The 21,181-nt window shown below is 29.8% G+C and overlaps 1 protein-coding gene and 1 long non-coding RNA gene across 7 annotated transcripts; one reads left to right on the top strand and one right to left on the bottom strand.

The window, feature by feature from the left end:
- Positions 1–6,006: 6,006 nt before the first annotated feature.
- LOC143303864 (uncharacterized) lies at positions 6,007–14,424 on the bottom strand. The gene is made up of 3 exons (XR_013060528.1): positions 14,306–14,424; positions 9,280–9,385; positions 6,007–7,967 (listed from the first exon to the last, which is right to left on the bottom strand). It is a non-coding gene; the product is annotated as an uncharacterized LOC143303864 (long non-coding RNA).
- nes (lysophosphatidylcholine acyltransferase 3 protein nessy) lies at positions 11,606–20,284 on the top strand. 6 transcript variants are annotated; one of them, XM_076625916.1, is made up of 9 exons: positions 11,606–11,808; positions 12,375–12,541; positions 13,779–13,886; positions 14,308–14,430; positions 15,898–16,013; positions 16,199–16,369; positions 17,018–17,254; positions 17,439–17,747; positions 18,148–20,284. In XM_076625916.1, the coding sequence occupies exons 2-9, from the start codon at positions 12,457–12,459 to the stop codon at positions 18,421–18,423; spliced, it is 1,425 nt and encodes a 474-aa protein (XP_076482031.1). In that variant the 5' UTR covers positions 11,606–11,808; positions 12,375–12,456; the 3' UTR covers positions 18,424–20,284. The 6 variants fall into 6 exon arrangements, with proteins under 6 accessions (XP_076482031.1, XP_076482029.1, XP_076482030.1 ...); XM_076625914.1 differs by having other exon boundaries at positions 11,606–11,923; XM_076625915.1 differs by having other exon boundaries at positions 11,606–11,958.
- The last annotated feature ends 897 nt before the right edge of the window (positions 20,285–21,181 follow it).

Genomic DNA, 21,181 nt, shown 5'->3' with positions numbered 1-21,181 from the left:
AATAAAAGAGTTTCCGTGGTCAGCAGGAAACAACATCTACGCTCTCTAGGATGAAGCGTCCTCTTTTTGGGGGAAGATGTCGTGATTTATCTTGAAGGAACTTTTTAGTTGTACAATTTTTACTGATGCAGTAAATTTTTTAGTTTCTGTCTCTCAGTCCACCGCTTTGCAACTTTTTCTTTACCGAACTTGAGCATGTATTTTGACCTTACATAAATGTTTCCACCTCAAGACATCTAATCTCCTCAACTTCTCATGCAATTGATTTCTGGACATTTCGGCTCTTTAGAGGTTTTATTTGACATATTTTATTTGTGCTTTCAAATTTTTATTTTCTTTCAAGAGCAGAGCATGTTCATTTTGCAATTCTATTTCTCGGAATGTTTTCCCTAGGCTTCCCTTAATATGAACGTCGCGGCATGTCTGCGATTGAATTGCTAGTCGTTCAATCGAATCGTCATTTTCAGCGAATCTTAACGGTAGTCTTGTATAATCTAGCATTGGTGTATTAACAATAATTCATTTTCTTCTTATTATTTTATCCTACCTTCATCCGCTCTTGCTATTGCTGGTAGTGATAGTAGTTGCATTGATGTCGGCCTTCTTCCTCTTGCCCTTGTTTTCTGATCAGCTGTTTTTCGATAACGTGCTGTCTTTCTTGTAAAATTTCTCTTTCTCTTTTATTTTGTAATAAATTTGTTGGTTGTTCGGTGCAGTATGATTTCTCTTGCATTCGTATTTTTTGTATAATATTATTGTAAGATTTCGAGTAAACAATAATCAGTACAGACATCCATGCTTCTTAATGTTGCGCTGGTATAACATTTTAGGAGGAGATTGCCTGTTAAAAGAATAGTACATATTAATAATAAGCGAAAGTAACATGGATAAAACGAGGAAAGCATATTGCGGTCGGGAGACAAGGTATCTCGTTTTATATTAAAATTGCCTGACTGAGAGGAAACCAAATACAAATCTCGCATAGTACTTTATTATTATACATCGAAGATATCAGATATTGAAGAAAAAACTGAGCTGTTTGTGGAACAGAAACGGATTCGCCTGCTTGCTCCGAAGTTTCGGGGCGCGCAGGGACGTAAAATCATTGGGTGATAACTTGCGAGATTCGCTTTTTCAGAGATCGTCCCCTCCGTGATGTGTCGTCTTTCGTTTACGAAGAAACCTACGATACTTAGCCAATTTTTACAAACTATATCGTGTTTCGCTTCATTTTAATTACAAAAAATATGACGGACATGTTGATGAAAGATTCATAAATATTGGTAATAATATGAAAGTTTTATTATTGTATTGTTGCCTCGTCGATATTCGGTCTCGGATCGAGTAATATTATCTGCCATTATTTCTGTACTCAGTAGTAGATGTTTAATAGAGAAAAGATATATAGTTGTTTTATTGTATATCATAGGATATCATCAAAATGCTAAAATGTTTCTACTGTGAATATATTTTAATTGAAGGACTGGCTAAACTCCGTCCGCAGACACAACACTTTCTTAACTGTTATTGCGTTTTTTGAAGATACAGGAAACATTTTGGAATTGTACGAAAATCGGGATTCAAGTGTTGCGATAATGGAGATACATAAACTATTCTAAATGTCGAAACTGAGATCCTAGACGTGTCGAACGTAGAAAGGTGCAATGCGAGTGAAAGAGAAGGAGGGACTGATGATCAACAAATATGAACTACCTGTGATAAGCTGAATAGTTCAATTCAAAATTTAAATTTTCTTATTCTTGATTTATGATGAAGCTTTTACCAACACGTTACTTACATTTTTATAATAAAAATATCATCAGATACTACATTGTTCGAAGCATATTTGCTAACTCATTTGAATCGGAAAGATCTCACAATATTGATCGTAAAGCGATATTCCGACATTCTGAACACATTATGCGTTTAAATAAATAATAAAATTTACCGTCTAAAAGGTTATCACGTAAAAGTAAGAGCAGTAGGCTAAGATTTAAACTTTATAAACGCAAGACTTTTGAACCATTGGATACTTATATTAGAAACATTCATATGTCGCCTCTATTCTCTGTTCATGTGAGTACTACCAGAAAGTGTCGAAAATGTTAGGGAGGATGGTGATCAGAAATGATATTTAACTTAGAAAATACCGGCCGCTAATGTTTTAATATAAAACATTAACAGATATAACACACACGTATGCACAGTACGAATACTATGTACTTACAACTTTTCAAATTCATTCTTTATGAAGGGGATTGCCTTCTTTAGAAAAGTGATACAGATGATATTCGCGATGTCGATTGTTGTTACACTCGATGTAGACGTAAATATTTTCTCACCGAAGCATGCTCCGCAAGTGTCGCATGATTCGTGGAATTTGACGTATCAAAAAGATATAAGTCCGGAGAAGAACAAAAAGCAAGACAAAATCAAATACAGCATAAATAAATACATATATGTAATTAGGTTCTTCTTCTTCGACAAACATTAGGTTCGGTTATGTGCGGTAGACGACAGACGAGTAAATCTGGGTAAAATTTGTTTTTCCCAAGATTCGTTAGAAGTTCCAAGGTAAGGATGGGGGTACCACGCGGATTGGAATGTTTGCAAATTCATTGGATGAGAAAGAATTGATGGAAGGAGAAGGTAAACGCTCACGTCTATTGGTTACCCTAAGGTAGCAATTGACCAATTCAATTAGCCTTCAAAACACGTAAAGTCGGGAAAAATTGCAAGTGGCAATATTTTTACACAAAAAGTCGCTATTTTATATTGAAAATTTTTTTTATTGCCATGCTTTTGAAATCTTAATAAAATGTGTTTTATAGCATTGTCTGCCAGAAGACAAACGCTACCCCACCATCGTATACCATTCCAAAAATGGTGCTGATTGTGAGATTATAACCAATCCACTCCCATTGTCAATTCCTCCCTAAATTATGTTGTCGTTTGTCTCTTGCTTTTCTTCGACAACGAACGAACATGCCGTTCACAGAGCCGTTGGAGAACCGTTTTCTTCATCTTCGCTAGTAAACAACTCACAGACAGTTAGTAAATATGTTACAGTTGCTAGATGATGTCTTTAATCAAGTTCGGAAAGGGGAAGGTTACGAATTCAATATTTATTCTTTTTATATAAGGCCATCGATTATTCTGCCAAGGATAGTTTAATCAAAATGGAATCTTTTGCATTTTGTAAAGAACTGGAGGTTGTAAAGATTTTTGTATTTTATATACAGCGTGCCTGGCAACTGGTGGTACAAGCGGAAAGGGGGTGATTCTATACGAAAAAAGAAGTCGAAAGTATAGAATAAACACTTTTTTTTTTAATTTTTCCATCAAGACAACGATCTACAGTGAGATCCGTTATAACGTACCGCACGCGCACCGAGCGAAAATTCAAAATCGATTTTCTCGAAAACAAAGCCTCAAACGAAATCTTTTTATTGTATATTTTCGACTACTTTCTCGAGTAGAATCACCCCCTTTCCGATTGTACCACCAGTTACCAACCACCCTGTATATTATTGTATTCTATATATCATTCTACGTCGGCTGAATGTTCTACATCGAACATCGATACATGAATCAATCAGAATGAAACTTTTTGCATTTTGTTAATATGATTCCTCCATACCGTTTGAAAAAATGTTTGGCTTCTTCACGGAAAGAAATATTCAGTAAACGTCGAATTTTTCACGAGACTTATAAAAACAAATTTTACGCAGATTTAGTCTCTCATCTACCGCAGACAACGAAATGTATACGTAGCACAAATAATTATTTCATGGCCTGAGTTGTCTCTCTTAGTTAAAAATTTTCCAGCTAAAATATCTGTGCCTAATGTCAATTGTCATTCGTTTTTATTTTGTTAAGTACTTTAAATTATGTGTTTAGTAATTTGCTTTTTACTTTTGTAGATACGTCCTCGCGAATGTGTGCGTTGTTTTTTGTAGCTTATTTTCGGCTTTTATGGCATGGATTTGCAGAAAGAGGTTAGGTCAGTGGATATTCGCGCATATGCAATAGCGGTTCATACGAATGGCACCAACTGTACCATTTTCCGAAAGAAGAGGATGTCATTCGTAAATAATTTCAAAAGTTGGTAGATACAAGGTGTTCGTACTCTGCATACGTATGTTTTGTATTTGTCAATGACCTACATTAGCAAATTAGCATATTAAAGTCCGGCATTTTTTCGGCACTTATATGAATAGAAAATACGGACAACATATAAAAGATTTTAACTTAGGAACCCATCGGTTCAAAATTTTCACATATTTAAAGTTCGGTATTTTTAGACTACTGTATGATTTATTTTCATGTGACAACCACTCAGACGGCAAATATTATTATTTATTGAAACGCATATTGTATTCAGAATATCACTTTGCTGCGCACAAAGCAGATGTTTTGCAGTACAACAATACGTTTTTAAAACTTTCCAGTTATTAGAAACAGTTTTAAAAAACCACCACTATTTATGGACAAGGACAACCTAACGGCGCGGAATTGTTTGGAATTAGCATACTTTTTCCTTTTCTTAAACTTTGCGTACTTTGTTATTTTAATGCCTGTGAATTATTAATTGGAAACTCGAACATCCCCATCACCTCAGCGCATATCCCTAACTGATGTTAACGGAACGTAGGAGTTGGACTTTCTCCTTCTTAGAGACATACATTCACCGATTCGTTCAAATGTACTTTTCAACATATTGAATCAAGAATGCAAGTGGAAAATTAACAAAGTCGAGGTACATCAGCGAGGTATCTTATCACGTAATAGGAAGCGCAAGAACTCGCCGAAGTCGATGGGTAGAGGGGAGTGAATTGGACCCACGCGTTCCAAGTAGATCGACATTCATTGTATCAGCAACTAATGGTCATAACGAGACGAGTTTTTAAAATTTGGAATAGCTCATTGAGACATTTATAAATTCACAAGCGTAATTTGAAAATAAACTGATTCCAGTTTAAATATTTTTATTTGTTTACACTTCATGTTTAACTGTCGTCAGTTATTTATTGTCAATTTTAGTCATTAGCATTGTCTCTACATGTTCTTATAACGAACAATAGAAAAAATAGAATTATTAAGTTATTACTGACATTAAACCTAGCAGCGCGGTCAAATTAACCACTCTTGGAACTTCTACTTTATCTACTTATACGGAATTTATTCTACATTATAGGGAAGAACAAGCATTTAGAGCATTGGGAACTAAGAGGGAGCTAGACGCAACAGAACTAGATGCATTTATTTCTGTGCTATATGCCCGCGGTGCATATCAGGTAATAAATTTACATGTCTCGTATTTGTGGAATAAAGTTAGGAGACGTACATTTTTCTCAAAAACAATGTGCAGGAATGACTCCTGAAATTATGAGATTTATACGATTTGACAAGAAGAATGAGTGAAGCCAACGTTTACGAACCAATAAATTTGCAATGGTATCTACAGTATGAGCCAATTTACAGAGAATTCAAGAAATTGTTATAAACCTGGTGCATACATTCCTTTTATATAAAAAGTCGCGAGAAAAAACTATGCAATAAAACTATCAACAAGTTCATATTCATTACTACAAAACATTTGTCAAGTAAGAAACTGTAACAATTAGAAAGTTACGAAAATTTGTTTAAGTCATAGGAAATATATATGCGGCAAATGTATATTTGATAATAAATTAATTTGTAAAAATGCATCTAAGTTGAATAAGATATACCTCTATATAAATAAAAGTGTAATTTTATTTAAGACTATAATTGAAATTAAACAAACGTAAATTTAGACCAAATTTTATGAAAGTTCATCATTTTATATACATTTAGTTACAAATTAACCATTATCTAAGATAAATCGTAAAAACTATTCCTTCTTTCATCACCGGTCATTTTGACCGCACACGGTAGCATAGATACACACGAAATGTCGGTAGGTTTAGTGTTAAATGATTAAACGCTCTTAATTATTGTCATAATAATTATGCATTTATTTCGGTTTGCATTATTGAATTTTATTAATTCTTACATTTTTAATATTATCGTAACTGTTACTTTCTGTATAGTACAAACGTGTTCTTATAAAAAGTAAAATGATCTCTCTTTCGTCCCTGGTAAAATATGTCCGGAGTTAAATACGGATGTGAAAACGAACTAAATTACGACAATTTTGGAAAATATTGATTCATAAGTTTACTTATGTCCAGTTTCAATCTTTTTAAAAAGTTCCGGTCAAATGACCGGCATCAATGTTTAATCTAAATTTTTACATTCATTGTTATTTTTTTCTTCATCTTACTTGATGTAAATTCTTATACTATCTGATCAATTGATTTCTCAATTTGTATTAATATGAGAATGTTTGCAAAAGTTAGATGAACGAAATAAATAACAATGAATGTACAATTTTAAATTAAATTTTGAAAGCGGTCATGTGACCGGGCCTAGTAAGGTTAGTGTTAATTTAGTTTTAACCATGGACAAGATATATTACGATAATGATATTGTTAATATGATAATACGGTTGAGTCATTTCGCGATTATGATACAATATCGTTCACAGTTATACTACGTCATGGATGAGATATCTCGTATTTGCTTATTATAACAAAAGTTATAATAATAAAGAAACACACCCACGGCACATCTTACCGATGGTGTAGTACAAATATTGCGTCGAGGGATAACATCTTCCGAAACAATATATAAACGGTATCGTGTCGCGATTAAGCTGTTAGAGTCATCGTGCGAATGGTGTCGTGCCGCAGCATATGTCGTCCATGGTTACGAACAGAGAGGAAATTGGAGTTCAACTGAAATTAACATGCAAAAGGATCTATAACATTACAGATCTGCCCTGCTTTGTCGTAATTTAGTATATACAAGAACCTTTGTATTTAACCTTAAAATTAGGGATCTACCTGATTAGGTTGTACGCTGACATAAACAAGAACACACTACGGAAACCTATTTAATCGTACGTTGCCTACGAAATAGAACTTAATCGTTTACTATATTTTTGAACGAAGATATATGTCAACTAGAGTTGAAAATAATAAAAAATGTTAAAATAATAATTTAAAATACGAAGCAAAAAACATAAATAATACATTTAAAAATATTGGATATTCAGGTTCAGCAGGAAACCGCATCTTCGCTCTCTACGACGCAGCGTCCTCTTTTTGGGGGAAGATGTCGTGATTCATCTTCAAGGAATGTTTTAGTTGTACAATTTCTACTGGTGCAGTCAATTTTTTAGTTTCTGTCTCTCAGCCCATCGCTTTACAATTTTTTCTTCACCGAACTTGAGCATGTATTTTGACCTTACATAAATGCTTCCACCTCAAGACATCTAATCTCCTCAACTTCTCACGCAATTGATTTCTGGACATTTCGGCTCTTTAGAGGTTTTATTTGACATATTTTATTTGTGCTTTCAAATTTTTATTTTCTTTCAAGAGCAGAGCATGTTCATTTTGCAATTCTATTTCTCGGAATGTTTTCCCTAGGCTTTCCTTAATATGAACGTCGCGGCTTGTCTGCGATTGAATTGCTAGTCGTTCAATAGAATCGTCATTTTCAGCGAATCTTAACGGTAGTCTTGTATAGTCTAGCATTGGTGTATTAACAATAATTCATTTTCTTCTTCTTATTTTATCTCTCCCTCATCCGTCTGTTTCTATTGCTGGTAGCGGTAGTAGTTGCATTGATGTCGTTCTTCTTGCTCTTGCTCTTCTTTTCTGGTCACTTGTTTTTCGATCACGAGGTATCTTTCTTGTACATATTCTCTTTCTCTTTTATTTTGTAATAAATTTGTTGGTTGTTCGGATACAGTATGATTTCTCTTGTATTCGTATTTTTTGTATAATTTTTTTTGATGATTTCGAGTAAAAAATAATTAGCACAGACATCCATGCTTCTTAATGTTGCGCAGGTATAATATTTTAGGAAGAGATTGCCTGTTAAAAGAATAGTACATATTAATAATAAGCGAAAGTAACATAGATGAAACGAGTAATGCACGTTGATGTCAAGAGACAAGGTATCTTGTTTTATATTAAAATTGCCTAACTGAGAGGAAACCAGATACAGATCTCGTAGAGTACTTTATTTGGCATTTACTACCATCTGAGATAAAAAAATTACAATGTATATACATTTTGGGTGAAAACTTGCGAGACTCGCTTTTTCAGCGATCGTCCCCTCATTGTGTCGCCTTTCGTTTACGAAGGAACCTACGATACTAAGCCGATTTTAACAAATTATATCGTGTTTCGTGTCATTCTGATTTCACAAATATGACGGACATGTCGATGAAAGCTTCATAAATATTGGTAGTAATATAAAAGTTTTATTGTTATATTGTCGTCGATATTCGGTCTCGGATCGAGTAATACTATCTGCCAGTATTTCTGTAGTCAGTAGTAGATGTTTAATAGAGAAAAGGTACATAGCTATTTTATTGTAAATCCTAGGATATCATTAAAATGCCAAAATGTTCCTACTGTGGCTGGCTAAACTTCGTCTGCAGACACAACTCTTTCTCAACTGTTATTGCGTTTTTTGATGACACAGGAAACATTTCGCAACTGTACGAAAATCGGCATCCAAGTGTTGCGATAATGGAGATACATAAACAATTCCATATGTCGAAACTGAGGTCCTAGACGTGTCGAACGTAGAAAGGTGCAATGCGAGTGAAAGACAAGGAGGGACACAGAGAATCAACAAATATCAACGACCTGTGATAAACGAAGTAGTTCGATTCAAAATTTAAATTTTCTTATTCTTGATTTGTGATGAAGCTTTTACCAACAAGTTACTTACATTTTTATAATAAAAATATCATCAGACACTACATTGTTCGAAGCATATTTGCTAACTCATTTGAATCGGAAAGATCTCAGAATATTGATCGTAAAGCGATATTCCGACATTCTGAACACATTATGTGTTTAAATAAATAATAAAATTTACCCTTTAAATGGCTATCACGTAAAAGTAAGCTAAAGTAGGCTAAAGCAGTAGGCTAAAGTTCCAAACTTTATAAACGCAAGACTTTTGAACCATTGGATTCTTATATTAGAAACATCCATATGTCGTCTCTATTCTCTGTTCATATGAGTACTATCAGAAAGTGTTGAAAATGTTAGGGAGGATGTTGGCCAGAAACGCGATTTAACCGAGAAAATACCGGCCGTTAATGTGTTAATTTAGAACATTAACAGATACAAAATACACGTATGCACAGTATGAATATTTTGTACTTACCAACTTTTCAAATTTATTCTTTCGAAAAGTGATACAGATGATATTCTCGATGTCGACTGTTGTTACATTCGATGTAGACGTAAATATTTTCTCACCGATCCAATCTCTGTAAGTTTATCACATAAAAACCTGAAGCCAGCTACAAAAAAACCCTTAGGTATCGGGGAACACGACGGTGCAAAAATAAAATAAATTGTATAAAGATATAGAAATAAACAGCATTAATTAAAATATAAAGAAATTCAAGTAAGACCAAAGTTAATGATTTAAATAAGACAATCATTAGGTTCGGCTATGTGCGGTAGGCGACAGACGAGTGAATCTGCGTAAAATTTGTTTTCCCCAAGATTCGTTAGAAGTTCCGAGATAAGGATGGGGGTACCACGTGGATTGGAATGTATGCAAATTCATTGGATGAGAATTGATGGAAGAAGGTGAACGCTCATGTCTATTGGTTAGACGATCAAGTTATTTATTGTCAATCTTAGTCATTAGCATTGCCTCTACATGTTCTTATAACGAAAAATAGAAAAAGTAGAATTATTATGTTATTATTAAATGATTAATGGCTCTTAATAATTGTCATTATAATTATGCATTTATTTTGGTTTGTATTATTGAATTTTATTAATTCTTATATTTTTAATTTTACCGTAATTGTTACATTCTTTATAATATAAACGTGTCCTTGTAAAAAGTAAAATAATGTATCATTTCTGGCGCCAATTTTAAATAGTTTACAATTAAAAGATCGATTAGTTTCGAGTTGTACATGATAGTGCAAATCTTCAAGAACAGAAAAAGCCCCCGCCAGTTACTATGTTACTTCTGAAAATTGTAGAAATTAAAGTCTACGAAGACTCCCTTTTACTTGTTAAATTGCTTTTTACAAAAACTAATAAACATTTGGGGATTAAATTTTGAATATTTTTCAGAATGACAAAAGCTACATTTTCATGATTTCCAACATCGCATTCTCAATTTTACATGTAGAATTGACAATTGAAAATAGTGCAATTTTTATTTATTTACGGCTCAACGAATGTTTTTAACGACTACTATAATTTTCATTCGACTAAAGTACGTCAACTAAAGTGAGTTTTCACGATTCAATAACGTTTGATATTTTGGGAAGCATCATGGGAGATAAGAAATTCGATACTTGTTTACAGCGCTTACAGCAATGTGATAGCCGGTAGCTAGCGACACTGGTTCACTTGACTTCTTAAGAACTGAATTTATAACATTTTACAATAATGAATGGCCTTATATGTAAGGTCATTGAATTCGTCTCAACGAACACCATCGTACGTACCAGGGAAAATCGGCATGCAACGATGAATAAATATTCATGCTAGTACAACTGACATGTCAAGTGTCAAGCATAGATAATTTTAATTCTAGATGGTATATGGAAAATATTAAAATTATTGCATCATTCTACTGATATAGTATCGTTTGAATGAGAATATTCTCTTTCTTCTCTAAAAACAAATATGTGTAGTGAACATTTCTCCTTCTTTGGCAGTTTACGAATAGTTTCATTATTACGCAATTTTATAATTCTTATATTTGTCTACATCGGATAAAGAAGTACATAAGAACTTTCCCATAGAACCATAGGTTCTTGTAGCGTGAAACTCAATGGGTTTTTGTCTATACTAGTGTGCAACCAAACAGGCAGATCCCTAATTTTATAGGTTCTTGTATATACTAACGTTAGATAATCTCAGCATTTGGCCGCATGGTGCAGCACCAGTCTAAGAAGAACTATGTCAATAAGCGTGAGTACTCTTTTGTCTCTGGCATAAATAATTTGTGCTGATTTAAATACGCTTTGAAAACAAACTAAATTGCGACGATTTTAAACAATATTGATTCATAAGTTTACTTATGTCCGGTTTTATTCTTTTTAAAAGAATTTTATGTTTGTAGTAAGCTTGTTAAGCTACATATTTTAACACTAATCTTATCAGATCCGGTGAAATGACCGGCTTCAAAGTATAATTTAAAGTTGTTCATTTATTGTTATTTCCTTTGTTCATCTGACTTTATGTAAATTTTTATATTATTTGATTTCTCAATTTGTATTAATATAAGAACGTTTGCAAAAGTTAGATGAACGAAATAAATAACAATGAATGTACAATTTTAAATTAAATTTTGAATACTTGAAATTTTGAAAATTTTTAATTTTGAATTTTGGTAAGCTTAGTGTTTTTATTTACTTTATGTTTTTATTTACTTTTAGCCATGGACAAGATATTTTACGATACGATATCGATACGATAGTACGGCTGAGTCATTTCGCGATTATGATACAATATCATTCACAGTTATACTACGTCACGGACGAAATATCTTGTGCGTTTGCTTATTAAAACAAAAATTATAATTACAGAAAAACAGACTAACGGGACATCTTAAAGATGGTGTAGTACGAATATTGTGTCGGGGGATAACCTCGTCCGTAACAATGTACAAACGGTATTTTGTCGCGAATAACTTGTCTGTGTCATCGTGTGAATGGTATTGTGTCACAACATATCTCGTCAATGGTTACGAAGCAGATAATGATTTATTTGACATACTGCATATACTGGATTAGAAAAAATTTTTAATTTGAGGATTCTTGAAAGTAAACGTATGGTCTACTGGAAGATAACTGTTCCTTAATATGTTTAAGTATAATTGTTCGCAATATCGTTAATTAATATTTTAAATAATGTGAAATAGAAAGAAATAGATATAGAAAGTGTGATTTGTTTGACGTGAAATTTGTTTTCAGGTGTTCTTAAATATACCAATGTTTTGTTTTCAACTCTCTTTCAATTTTTTCTATAATATACTGAATAATTACTTTTTACTATTTCAACCATCCATTTCAATATGTAATTTTGTTCTATATACATGTCTTTTCTTTTTTGAAAAATTTTATTTGCAACTACCTAAAGTTTAATGAGTTTTAGAACACTATAACAAGGTTTCCATTCTTACCGTGGTTTGAGTATCGATTTCTTGATAACTATAGAAGTGACAGGTGACGTTATTGGTGCAGAATGTAAATTAAATTTTCTTTTTTACGTCTTCCATAGAAATAAATTTAATAATAACATTACGAAACTGATTTAAGAAGATAAAGCAACAGGATAAGAAACCATTTCGAAAGAATCAACAATGTCGAGCAGTATGTTGTTAAGCCTCTCGGAAACTTTAAATACATCCGAAGCTGCACTTCGTCTTCTTATCTCCATTTTTCTTGGTAATTAATGTCTTCAGAAGGACATTGCTTCCTTTTTTACGATTTTCATTTACAGTATTTAACGTCAATAAATTGGCGTATATAAAATACATGTATACATTAACCTATAGCCTGATCTCATTTTTGTTCGTTACATCAGTGATTGCATAATCAAATTGCACTTCGATTTACTTGTTATGTATTATGATTTCTTATGTATTCCTAGAAATACTTTTCTAGATCTCAATTTGTCATTTTAAAATTGAAAATAGTATTTCCACAGTTTCGCAGTGTTTTGAGGTTGAAGGTTATGTATCCTACATTTTTGTTGCACATGCGTGCGTGATATGTACTTTAATTCTCTCGTAAATTGGTCAAGATTATCCTAATAGTAACTATTGCGATAGGAAACAACACTTTTTATTATTTAGATTGTTTAATTTTGAATCCTAGTCTAAACTTTATACAGAAGTAATTGTATGTTACATTATAATATTTGTAATTTAGTCAGTTAGGATTTATTATTGATTTTGGCTATAAAGAAACATACAAATTGTTTATCTGATGTGTATACTGACTGGTTATATTAAAATTTATATTTGAACATATGTGTTATTATGTGTGTGTTTTAGTGATTGTAAGAATAAAAATAATTACTATTTACTTTAGTAGTAACTCCATTTCTCGTCCTAATCTGTCACATTTCTCTATTCCTGGTTTTATTTTATGCAAATTATTTTACGACGGAAATTGCAACATCATTGCAATATATATGATATTCTAGCTCAATGAAAGAATTTATATTTACAATTATAAATTATTTTCTTTGTTTTTCAATTGTGCAATTGTTGTGGATAAAAATATTGTTAATAATAACTATATAATATAATATAATAACTATATAATAAATAATAATAGCGTCCCAATTATCCGTATTGTATTTAAATTTCGTATCATTGATTACTTTTCACTTTATTATCGTCTCTTAAAACTATATATGTTATGATTGTAAGCATATAACAAATTGTCACGTACTGGTGTATTATTTTTAGATTAATTAATTAAATTATCATACTAATATTGTCATAGAGTTAATTAGTTGTAATATGACTAATTTCGAAGTTGATGAAAACGAATTACAAGTATCAATAATTGCAACTAGATATGAATTTAATTTATAAAATGTACATGAAATGAAACATTCGTAAAAATATTTCGATGAAACTCGAGAATAATACAATTATAACTGAACTTTCAGGATTACCCATCGCCCTTCTTCACAGATATACTTTGTACGGAAAATGTCCAGTTTTTCAACATATATTTTTTGCAACCTGTGGCGTTTTGATTTGCTTGTGGAATTATGGTAATTATTTTTCTTCAGAAAAATTTATTTAAATATTCGAAGAAGAATATTCGAGAAAAAGATTATTATTTCTTGAATTTTTTAAATACATTTTCATGTTTTGTCTTATATCTTTTATTTTATTTCAACTATGACGTTTACTTCTTCGAGGAAATGAATTGAAATTTTAGTGTGCAATATATTTGTTACTTTAAGAATTATTAAACTACGATGAATTATTCAATAGTAATTAAATCGGAAAGCAATTCGAAAATTATTTAAAGGTATTGATCGGCATACTAAAATAATTTTTCTTTTACGTATTGGAAAGACTTTATAAATTGATTGATTACTTGATAATAGTAGATGTAATTTTCATTCAAAAATATTTTGGATCAATTCTTTAAGGAACTAGTTGATCATAAGTATTGTGTACTTACAGGGCTCAATATACTTCACTCAGCTGCAGCAATGTATGTCACATATCGCGTCTTAAAACGCCTTGGTGGTTCCTCTTTATCTGTTGTCATTATTTTTGTCTTCAATATGGCTCATCTTCTATGCGGTATGAACAATTTATAGTACACTATTATTTATACTTATTTAACAGTTCGTGCGATTTTTTAAAAACATGTAAATTAATAAACAAACAACCTACCAATCTCCGGCAAAAAAAACATAGGAATAAAAGATATTTAACTTGTTCTATATAATTAGCTTCATTTTACTAAGAAAATGTTACCAATGTTTACAAATTATCCAGAAATCATGCGAACTATTATAAATTATAGTAAAAGTGTCGTTAGTTTTAATTGAGCGCGATTTAAAAAAATTATGTATGCATTTTTGCATAACATGTATTATTTCTTAAATAACGATGATAACTAATTTAATACGTTCGATGCGATATCGATTACTGCTAATCGGCAAAAGTTTCTCCGTTCACGTGACGTCGGTCATCGGTTAATGTTATGCAATGGATGTATAACAAGTGTACAACAGGTAATGTAGATCACATATATATATATATATATATATATATATATATATATATATATATATAATATGTAATTATATATTATATATGTATAATATGTAATTATTATATATATATGTGTGTGTGTAATAATAATATATATAATATATATAATAAATATAATAATATATATTATATATGATATATATAACAATAAATATATTATACATATTAATAATATATATAATAATAAATATATATATATTTCATCATTTAATTTAATTTAAAATTATACGATTGGAAATCGTCCAAATTGATTCCACGTGGTGAATGTATTAATAATGTAAATAATTGATAAAGCGAATAATTTCACGTTTATTCAATAGTTGCATTACTTGGAACTAATACAATTTGATAGATCGTAATACTTAACGTGTGTAGATAATTGTAACTTCGTGGTACATGTTACCGTTTCACTTGAAATGATATATACAGGGTGTCCTGTAATATATGAGATTTAAAGATCGGTTCAGTACATGAAAAAAAAATGAAAAGAATTCATATAAACATCTGATAATGTTCTTTTCAATTTATCCTTATTCAAGTTACGGCGAGTTTCTTCTTCAACAAACTGTATCTACTTACTTTCATAACAGACCAAATCTCTTTGCATATGAATGCAGGTCTGCAAATGTTTTGCCATTGATTGTCTTATTATGTCTAGTTGTCCAGTACTGTGCATAATAAAATTCAAACGAATCTATAACTAAACTTCCACCACGTTTTAGTTAAATAAGCAGGTTTAGCAATAGAAATATGTATATATATATAAATTGCTGGTTAAACAATTATATAATTGCCCGACTAAAGTGCAACAGAACATTCGAGTTAAATACTTTCCATAACATAAAAACAAGGACGAATGGAATTTTAATTTTAAATTCATGTATAAAATGATTTCTACATATTACAGAATACTCCTGTATCCACATGATAAATCGAAAATAATAAAGATATTATACATTAAAAAATAATATTCATTTTTATCGTTTATAGGATATTATATGACAAGTACAGATGATTATGACATAAAATGGACTATGCCACAGTGTGTATTAACTCTGCGATTAATTGGTCTTGCGTTCAATTTGCTGGACGGTCAAAAACCCGAGGTACGTATAGAACAACAAATAGCGTAATACACGCGATGGAAATGTCTAATTAATAAATAAATAGCCGAGTTAAAGAATCGAAGTTAAAATTTAAGTTAAATACAACAATTAAGAAGGGTGAATAAGAAACGAAGGAAATTTCCTTTCAGAAGGAAGAAGTTTAACTAATGACATTGCCGTTTTAGGAAAAATTGTCTGCATCGCAGAAACAAGTGGCCTTGAAAGAACAACCAACGTTTTTAGAGATTGCAGCATTTGCATATTTTCCAGGATCGTTTCTCGTTGGGCCACAATTTAGCATGAAAAGGTACTTAGACTATGTAAATGGACGATATACGATGGTCGATACGAATACTGTAAGTCATACTAAAATACTAATTAAGTAATCGAAATGATTGTAAGAACTTTTTAATCGATATATAGGATGTCTCAGATCTTTCTCAACAAACGGTGCCGACATGTTCTATGAGTAAAACTAAGAGAAAAATATTACACAATCTCATAAATAATTCATTAACAGAATTACAACAAAAGGCTGATTTATCGCTCAATATATATATATATATATATATATATATATATATATATATTTTGAGAAGTAAACGAATACACGTCACAAACTAATATAAGGAATTTCTACTGCATTCACTGAAACGAATTATAATTAATAAAATATGTGATAAATCTCGTTTTTCACAGATATTAATTTTACATTCATGAAAATAGATAACATTTTGAAGTAAGGCTAAAGTAAATGTTGTCAACCTATTTTCATATTGTGTTAAAGAAAAGAATTGTGTTTGTGTAAAAGAAATTAATCCATTATTATTACATACTTTGTATAATACTATGTTACTAAGATATTTTATATAAAACATGTTTACGTTTATGTAATATATTTTCTTACTTTAACTTTTGTAACATGGTGGCACACTTTCATCTATTGCCGTAAAGCTCATGCAATATAATATAAAGAAAAAATAATTTATTTTTTGTATTTTTAGTTCTCTATGAAAGAAGAAATTGAACTGCTTGATTGTATCATTCCTGGTATTTCTCGAATGTTTGTCGGATTTATATACTTGATATTCTATCAATTAGGGACTTCATACATTCCCAATCAATATCTATTGAGTGCAGAATTCCGAGAACAGACATTCTTGAAACGTCTTTTTACGATTGGCTTTTGGGGTCATTTCAATCTGTATAAATATATTTCTTGTTGGTTATTAGCTGAAGGGGTAAGGAAAGCATGTATATATATGTTTATAATATATACTTTTCTAGGTTTAAGCACTTAAAAAAATTATTGAGATAAATATAGATTACTAATCTATTGATCAACAAAATAATTTATAATTAAACAATGTTAACAATTATATATTATCGTTTGCTTTCAATCATAAAACATAATTTTTATTTTAGGTTTGTACAACTTTTGGTCTAACTTATAATGGAAAGGATGAGAAAGGTCGTCCTCTGTGGAATGGTTGTGAAAATGTTAAATTGTTAAAATTTGAAACAGCAACTCAGTTTAATGATTATATCTTATCATTTAATATAAACACTAATAATTGGTGTGCGGAATATATTTACAAGAGGTTGAAATTTCTGGGATCGAAAATATATAGTCAGTTTTTCACCCTGGCTTTTCTCGCAGTTTGGCATGGACTTCATTCGGGATACTATGTATGCTTCTTCCTCGAGTTTATTATCATGTATGCTGAAAAAGACGTAAGTTTGATATTAGTCTTACATCAAATATTCCTATATGCAATGATTAAGCAATTGGTTATTATATACCTGGATGATGATCAGGTAAACGATTGTTTAATGGCTTACTTAAAAATGTTATAATTTATAAATTTAGTATTATATTCTTCTTGTTATTATATACTATATAATATATATAATATCATGTTTATTTTTGGTAGAAATATATATTGATATTAATGTCATATTTTCTCAAAATGTAATTTATTGAATTGTAACTTATAAAATTGGTCAGATAGATTAAATACATTAAGTAAGCCATTATTCAATTGATTAAATTATTATTAAAGTAGTTAATGAACTAATTATTTGTCAATTTAGTATCATTGCACTGAGTAAAATTTTGTATTAATTTTTGTAGTTATCTCAAATATTGAAGAGACAACAGAAATTACAAAGCTTATTAAACAGTCGTCCAGAACTTCAAATTCTCACATGGATTCTTATGCACATGTACACATTTATTTTTATGGGTTATTGTCTTGTTTGTTTTACATTTTTGTCATACCCTCGTTATCATCAGGTTTACTTTTCTATTTATTATTGTGGTCATATAATATATCTCTCTTATCCACTGATTTCACTACTTGTTAAAATATCTTTTCTCAAAAAGCGGTCTAAAAAGTTTGAACAGTAATGTAAATGTAAAAAAGTTTCTGAATAAGTTTTATCTTTTTATTATTGATGCTAAATATAAGGAAAGTGATTGAAATGAAATAATGAAGGGTACATTGTCTTCAAATACTGGAATTGCACATAATTTGTTGAAGTACAAGAAATATTTATAAACTATTTTTGAAAAGTGCCAATTAAGATAATAAAATATACAATACATTTTCTATAAATAGTAGAAGGTTGCAATTTCTGTATAAATAGAAGAAAATTTGTTTAAACTTCCAGAAATGACCTATTTATACTTTTGGAAATCTTTTTTTAAGAAGAAAAAGAAACGGAAAATTTCGCTAATCTTTAATCTTTTATTAAGCAAGAACTTAATAAATTTGCAATGTAGAAGTATGGTTTTTTAATCATACTTAATGCTTATATCTTGACATGTTCATTTTAGGTATTTGAGGAAACATTTTATTTTTGGAAATTATTTGTAATCTCATATTGTGATTAGTAGATATAAATAGATACTTAATACTACTTAAGGATTTATTTTGTGTGATATTGTACACTAAATATAAAAAATTACACCTTCCTCGATTAATAGGTGGAATTAACTTTTGAGCATGTACAAAATATTTTTTGTATAAACTTTAATACGTACAAAATATTTAAGGGAGCTATTACAAATATCTTTATTTTGATTGATGCGTTTTAAGAAAATTATTTCTTTTTATAAAAAGAACTGTGCTTAGCATCACTTTAGATATAATTTAAGAAATATAAGTTAACACTATGCTAAAGTTTCTGTTCTTTTAAAAATATGATGCATTTAAAGATTGAAATGCGGAAAGGTATGATGTATGATTGATGATAATAAAGGTATGATTATACAAATAAATTAAATTATTGTTTGTAGTAATTTAAAAAGTTATTAAAATTTGTGAAATCAAGTTTTCATTTTCGGTTAAATTATAATCAGAATCGTAAATGTTACAGATTCCACATGATTAAATTATTTAATATGTATCCTCATTGTAACCTTATATTGTTAAATATATTTGTATTTATAACCTTTTGAGTGCCAAAGATTATCGAAAAAATGTATGTATACAAAAATGTCAAATTGTGCGATCGCACTTGAGTGATTTATGATTGTTTAAGTATTATAATCAGGTACTTACATACTATCCAAATTGAAACGGGAAGAAAGATCGCATTATGTAGCACTTAAGATGTTCCATGCCAACCAATTTTCGGTAAAAGTTGAATTTTTTATTAAAATCATTGTCCCCATAGTGCATGTAAAACAAGTTTATAAGTGTTAAGATAAAGAAGTATGTACACTACGTGTAGTACATATGGCTTGAATGAAAAAGTTACGTGAAAATAGTGTGGCATGGAAACCGTCAAACGTTTAAAAGTATTTACAAATTGATCAATTTAAAGCCAAATTATTTCTTTATCTTAAAAGAATAATATTTTAAAATAAATTCATAAATATTGAGTTAAAACTTAAGTTTAATTATAAGTATATTAAGTTTAATTATAAGATTGTAGAAAATCTCATGATTTCAATGGTTATGATAATTAAACATATCAGGTTAAGTTAAGTCCTCCAAGGATGTATATGATTGTACATAATTTAGTAAGTACTTCTGTATGTAGTATGTATTTTGTAATAGGTAAAGCTTTTCTGATGATGAGTGAGTGCAGCATTATTTTTGATATTTAATATTGCTTTATTTCTGGAAAGAGCAATGTAGGTTTTTAAGAAATAAACAAAACTAAAAATTTGTCACATATGGTAAAGATGTAGGTAGTAAATTTACAAATAATGTCTATTTGAGGAAGTAAAGACAAGTAAATAAAGCTTAATGTTAATCGAATACATATAATGGTTAAAAATGATATAAGATATTATAAAATTTTAAATATTTAACACAAATCATGTTAGTTTCTTGTATTTAAAGAAATTGAAGATCTGTGATTGAAATAATTAATTGGAACACAACAAATTATTTTGGACAGTGTTGATAAAGGAAAACACTAATCTAAACTGCAGTAACAATCTAAGAATGTATTTTTGATAAAATTGAGAAAGTGACTTTATTATAATGTTTTATCAGAAAAGCAGACAATTACTACTGATAAATATTGTGTATAAGTTAATCATAGGCAATGAAAAAAGAAAATTAGTTACCATTATTTTTCACTAGAATAATGTTTCCAATGCAATTTGGTTGGAAATTTTTATGTTTTGAATATGTATTTACATAGAATTTTGAGAAAATATGTCCATATCGTTTTATAATAGGAAGGAAAGTTTTACAGTGATAAAGTAAAGAAACGATATAATTGCAAGCAGTAAAAAGTGATAAAATAAAATGGTTTATACTTCTTTTATTAGACATATTTATTTTGCAAGAAAAGGAATGAATTTACTACTCAATCTAATGTATTGCAAAGGAAATGTATAAATAGATAAGTAAATACTTTTACCCAAAGGAGATAGGATAAAATATTTAGACAATTTTTTTGGAAGTTATAATAATTCAAAAGAATCTTTCTGAATCTGTGAAATACTTTTATAGATTATTTAAACAAGTAAGACTAATTTTTACAGTAAAAGTTGTAATACTAACTACAGGTTTACAATTTTTTATAGATATACAAGCGAACATATTGAATATTTTTTCATTGTTATTATATTTTAAACAGTCAAGTTATTTATAAAAATATCTTTTTAAATGAAGTAATTTTTTAATATACTTGTATATCAAAAT

Source organism: Bombus vancouverensis, chromosome 17, assembly GCF_051014615.1.
Source record: "Bombus vancouverensis nearcticus chromosome 17, iyBomVanc1_principal, whole genome shotgun sequence".
NCBI classification, from domain to species: Eukaryota; Metazoa; Arthropoda; class Insecta; order Hymenoptera; family Apidae; genus Bombus; species Bombus vancouverensis.
This window is presented reverse-complemented; position numbering and strand designations above follow the sequence as displayed.

Coding starts and splice junctions, on each gene's coding strand:
- nes (XM_076625916.1), top strand. CDS start 12,457: ATGTCGAGCAGTATGTTGTTAAGCCTCTCGGAAACTTTAAATACATCC. Junction 12,542..13,778: donor TCTTATCTCCATTTTTCTTG/GTAATTAATGTC, acceptor CTGAACTTTCAG/GATTACCCATCGCCCTTCTT. Junction 16,014..16,198: donor TGGACGGTCAAAAACCCGAG/GTACGTATAGAA, acceptor TTGCCGTTTTAG/GAAAAATTGTCTGCATCGCA.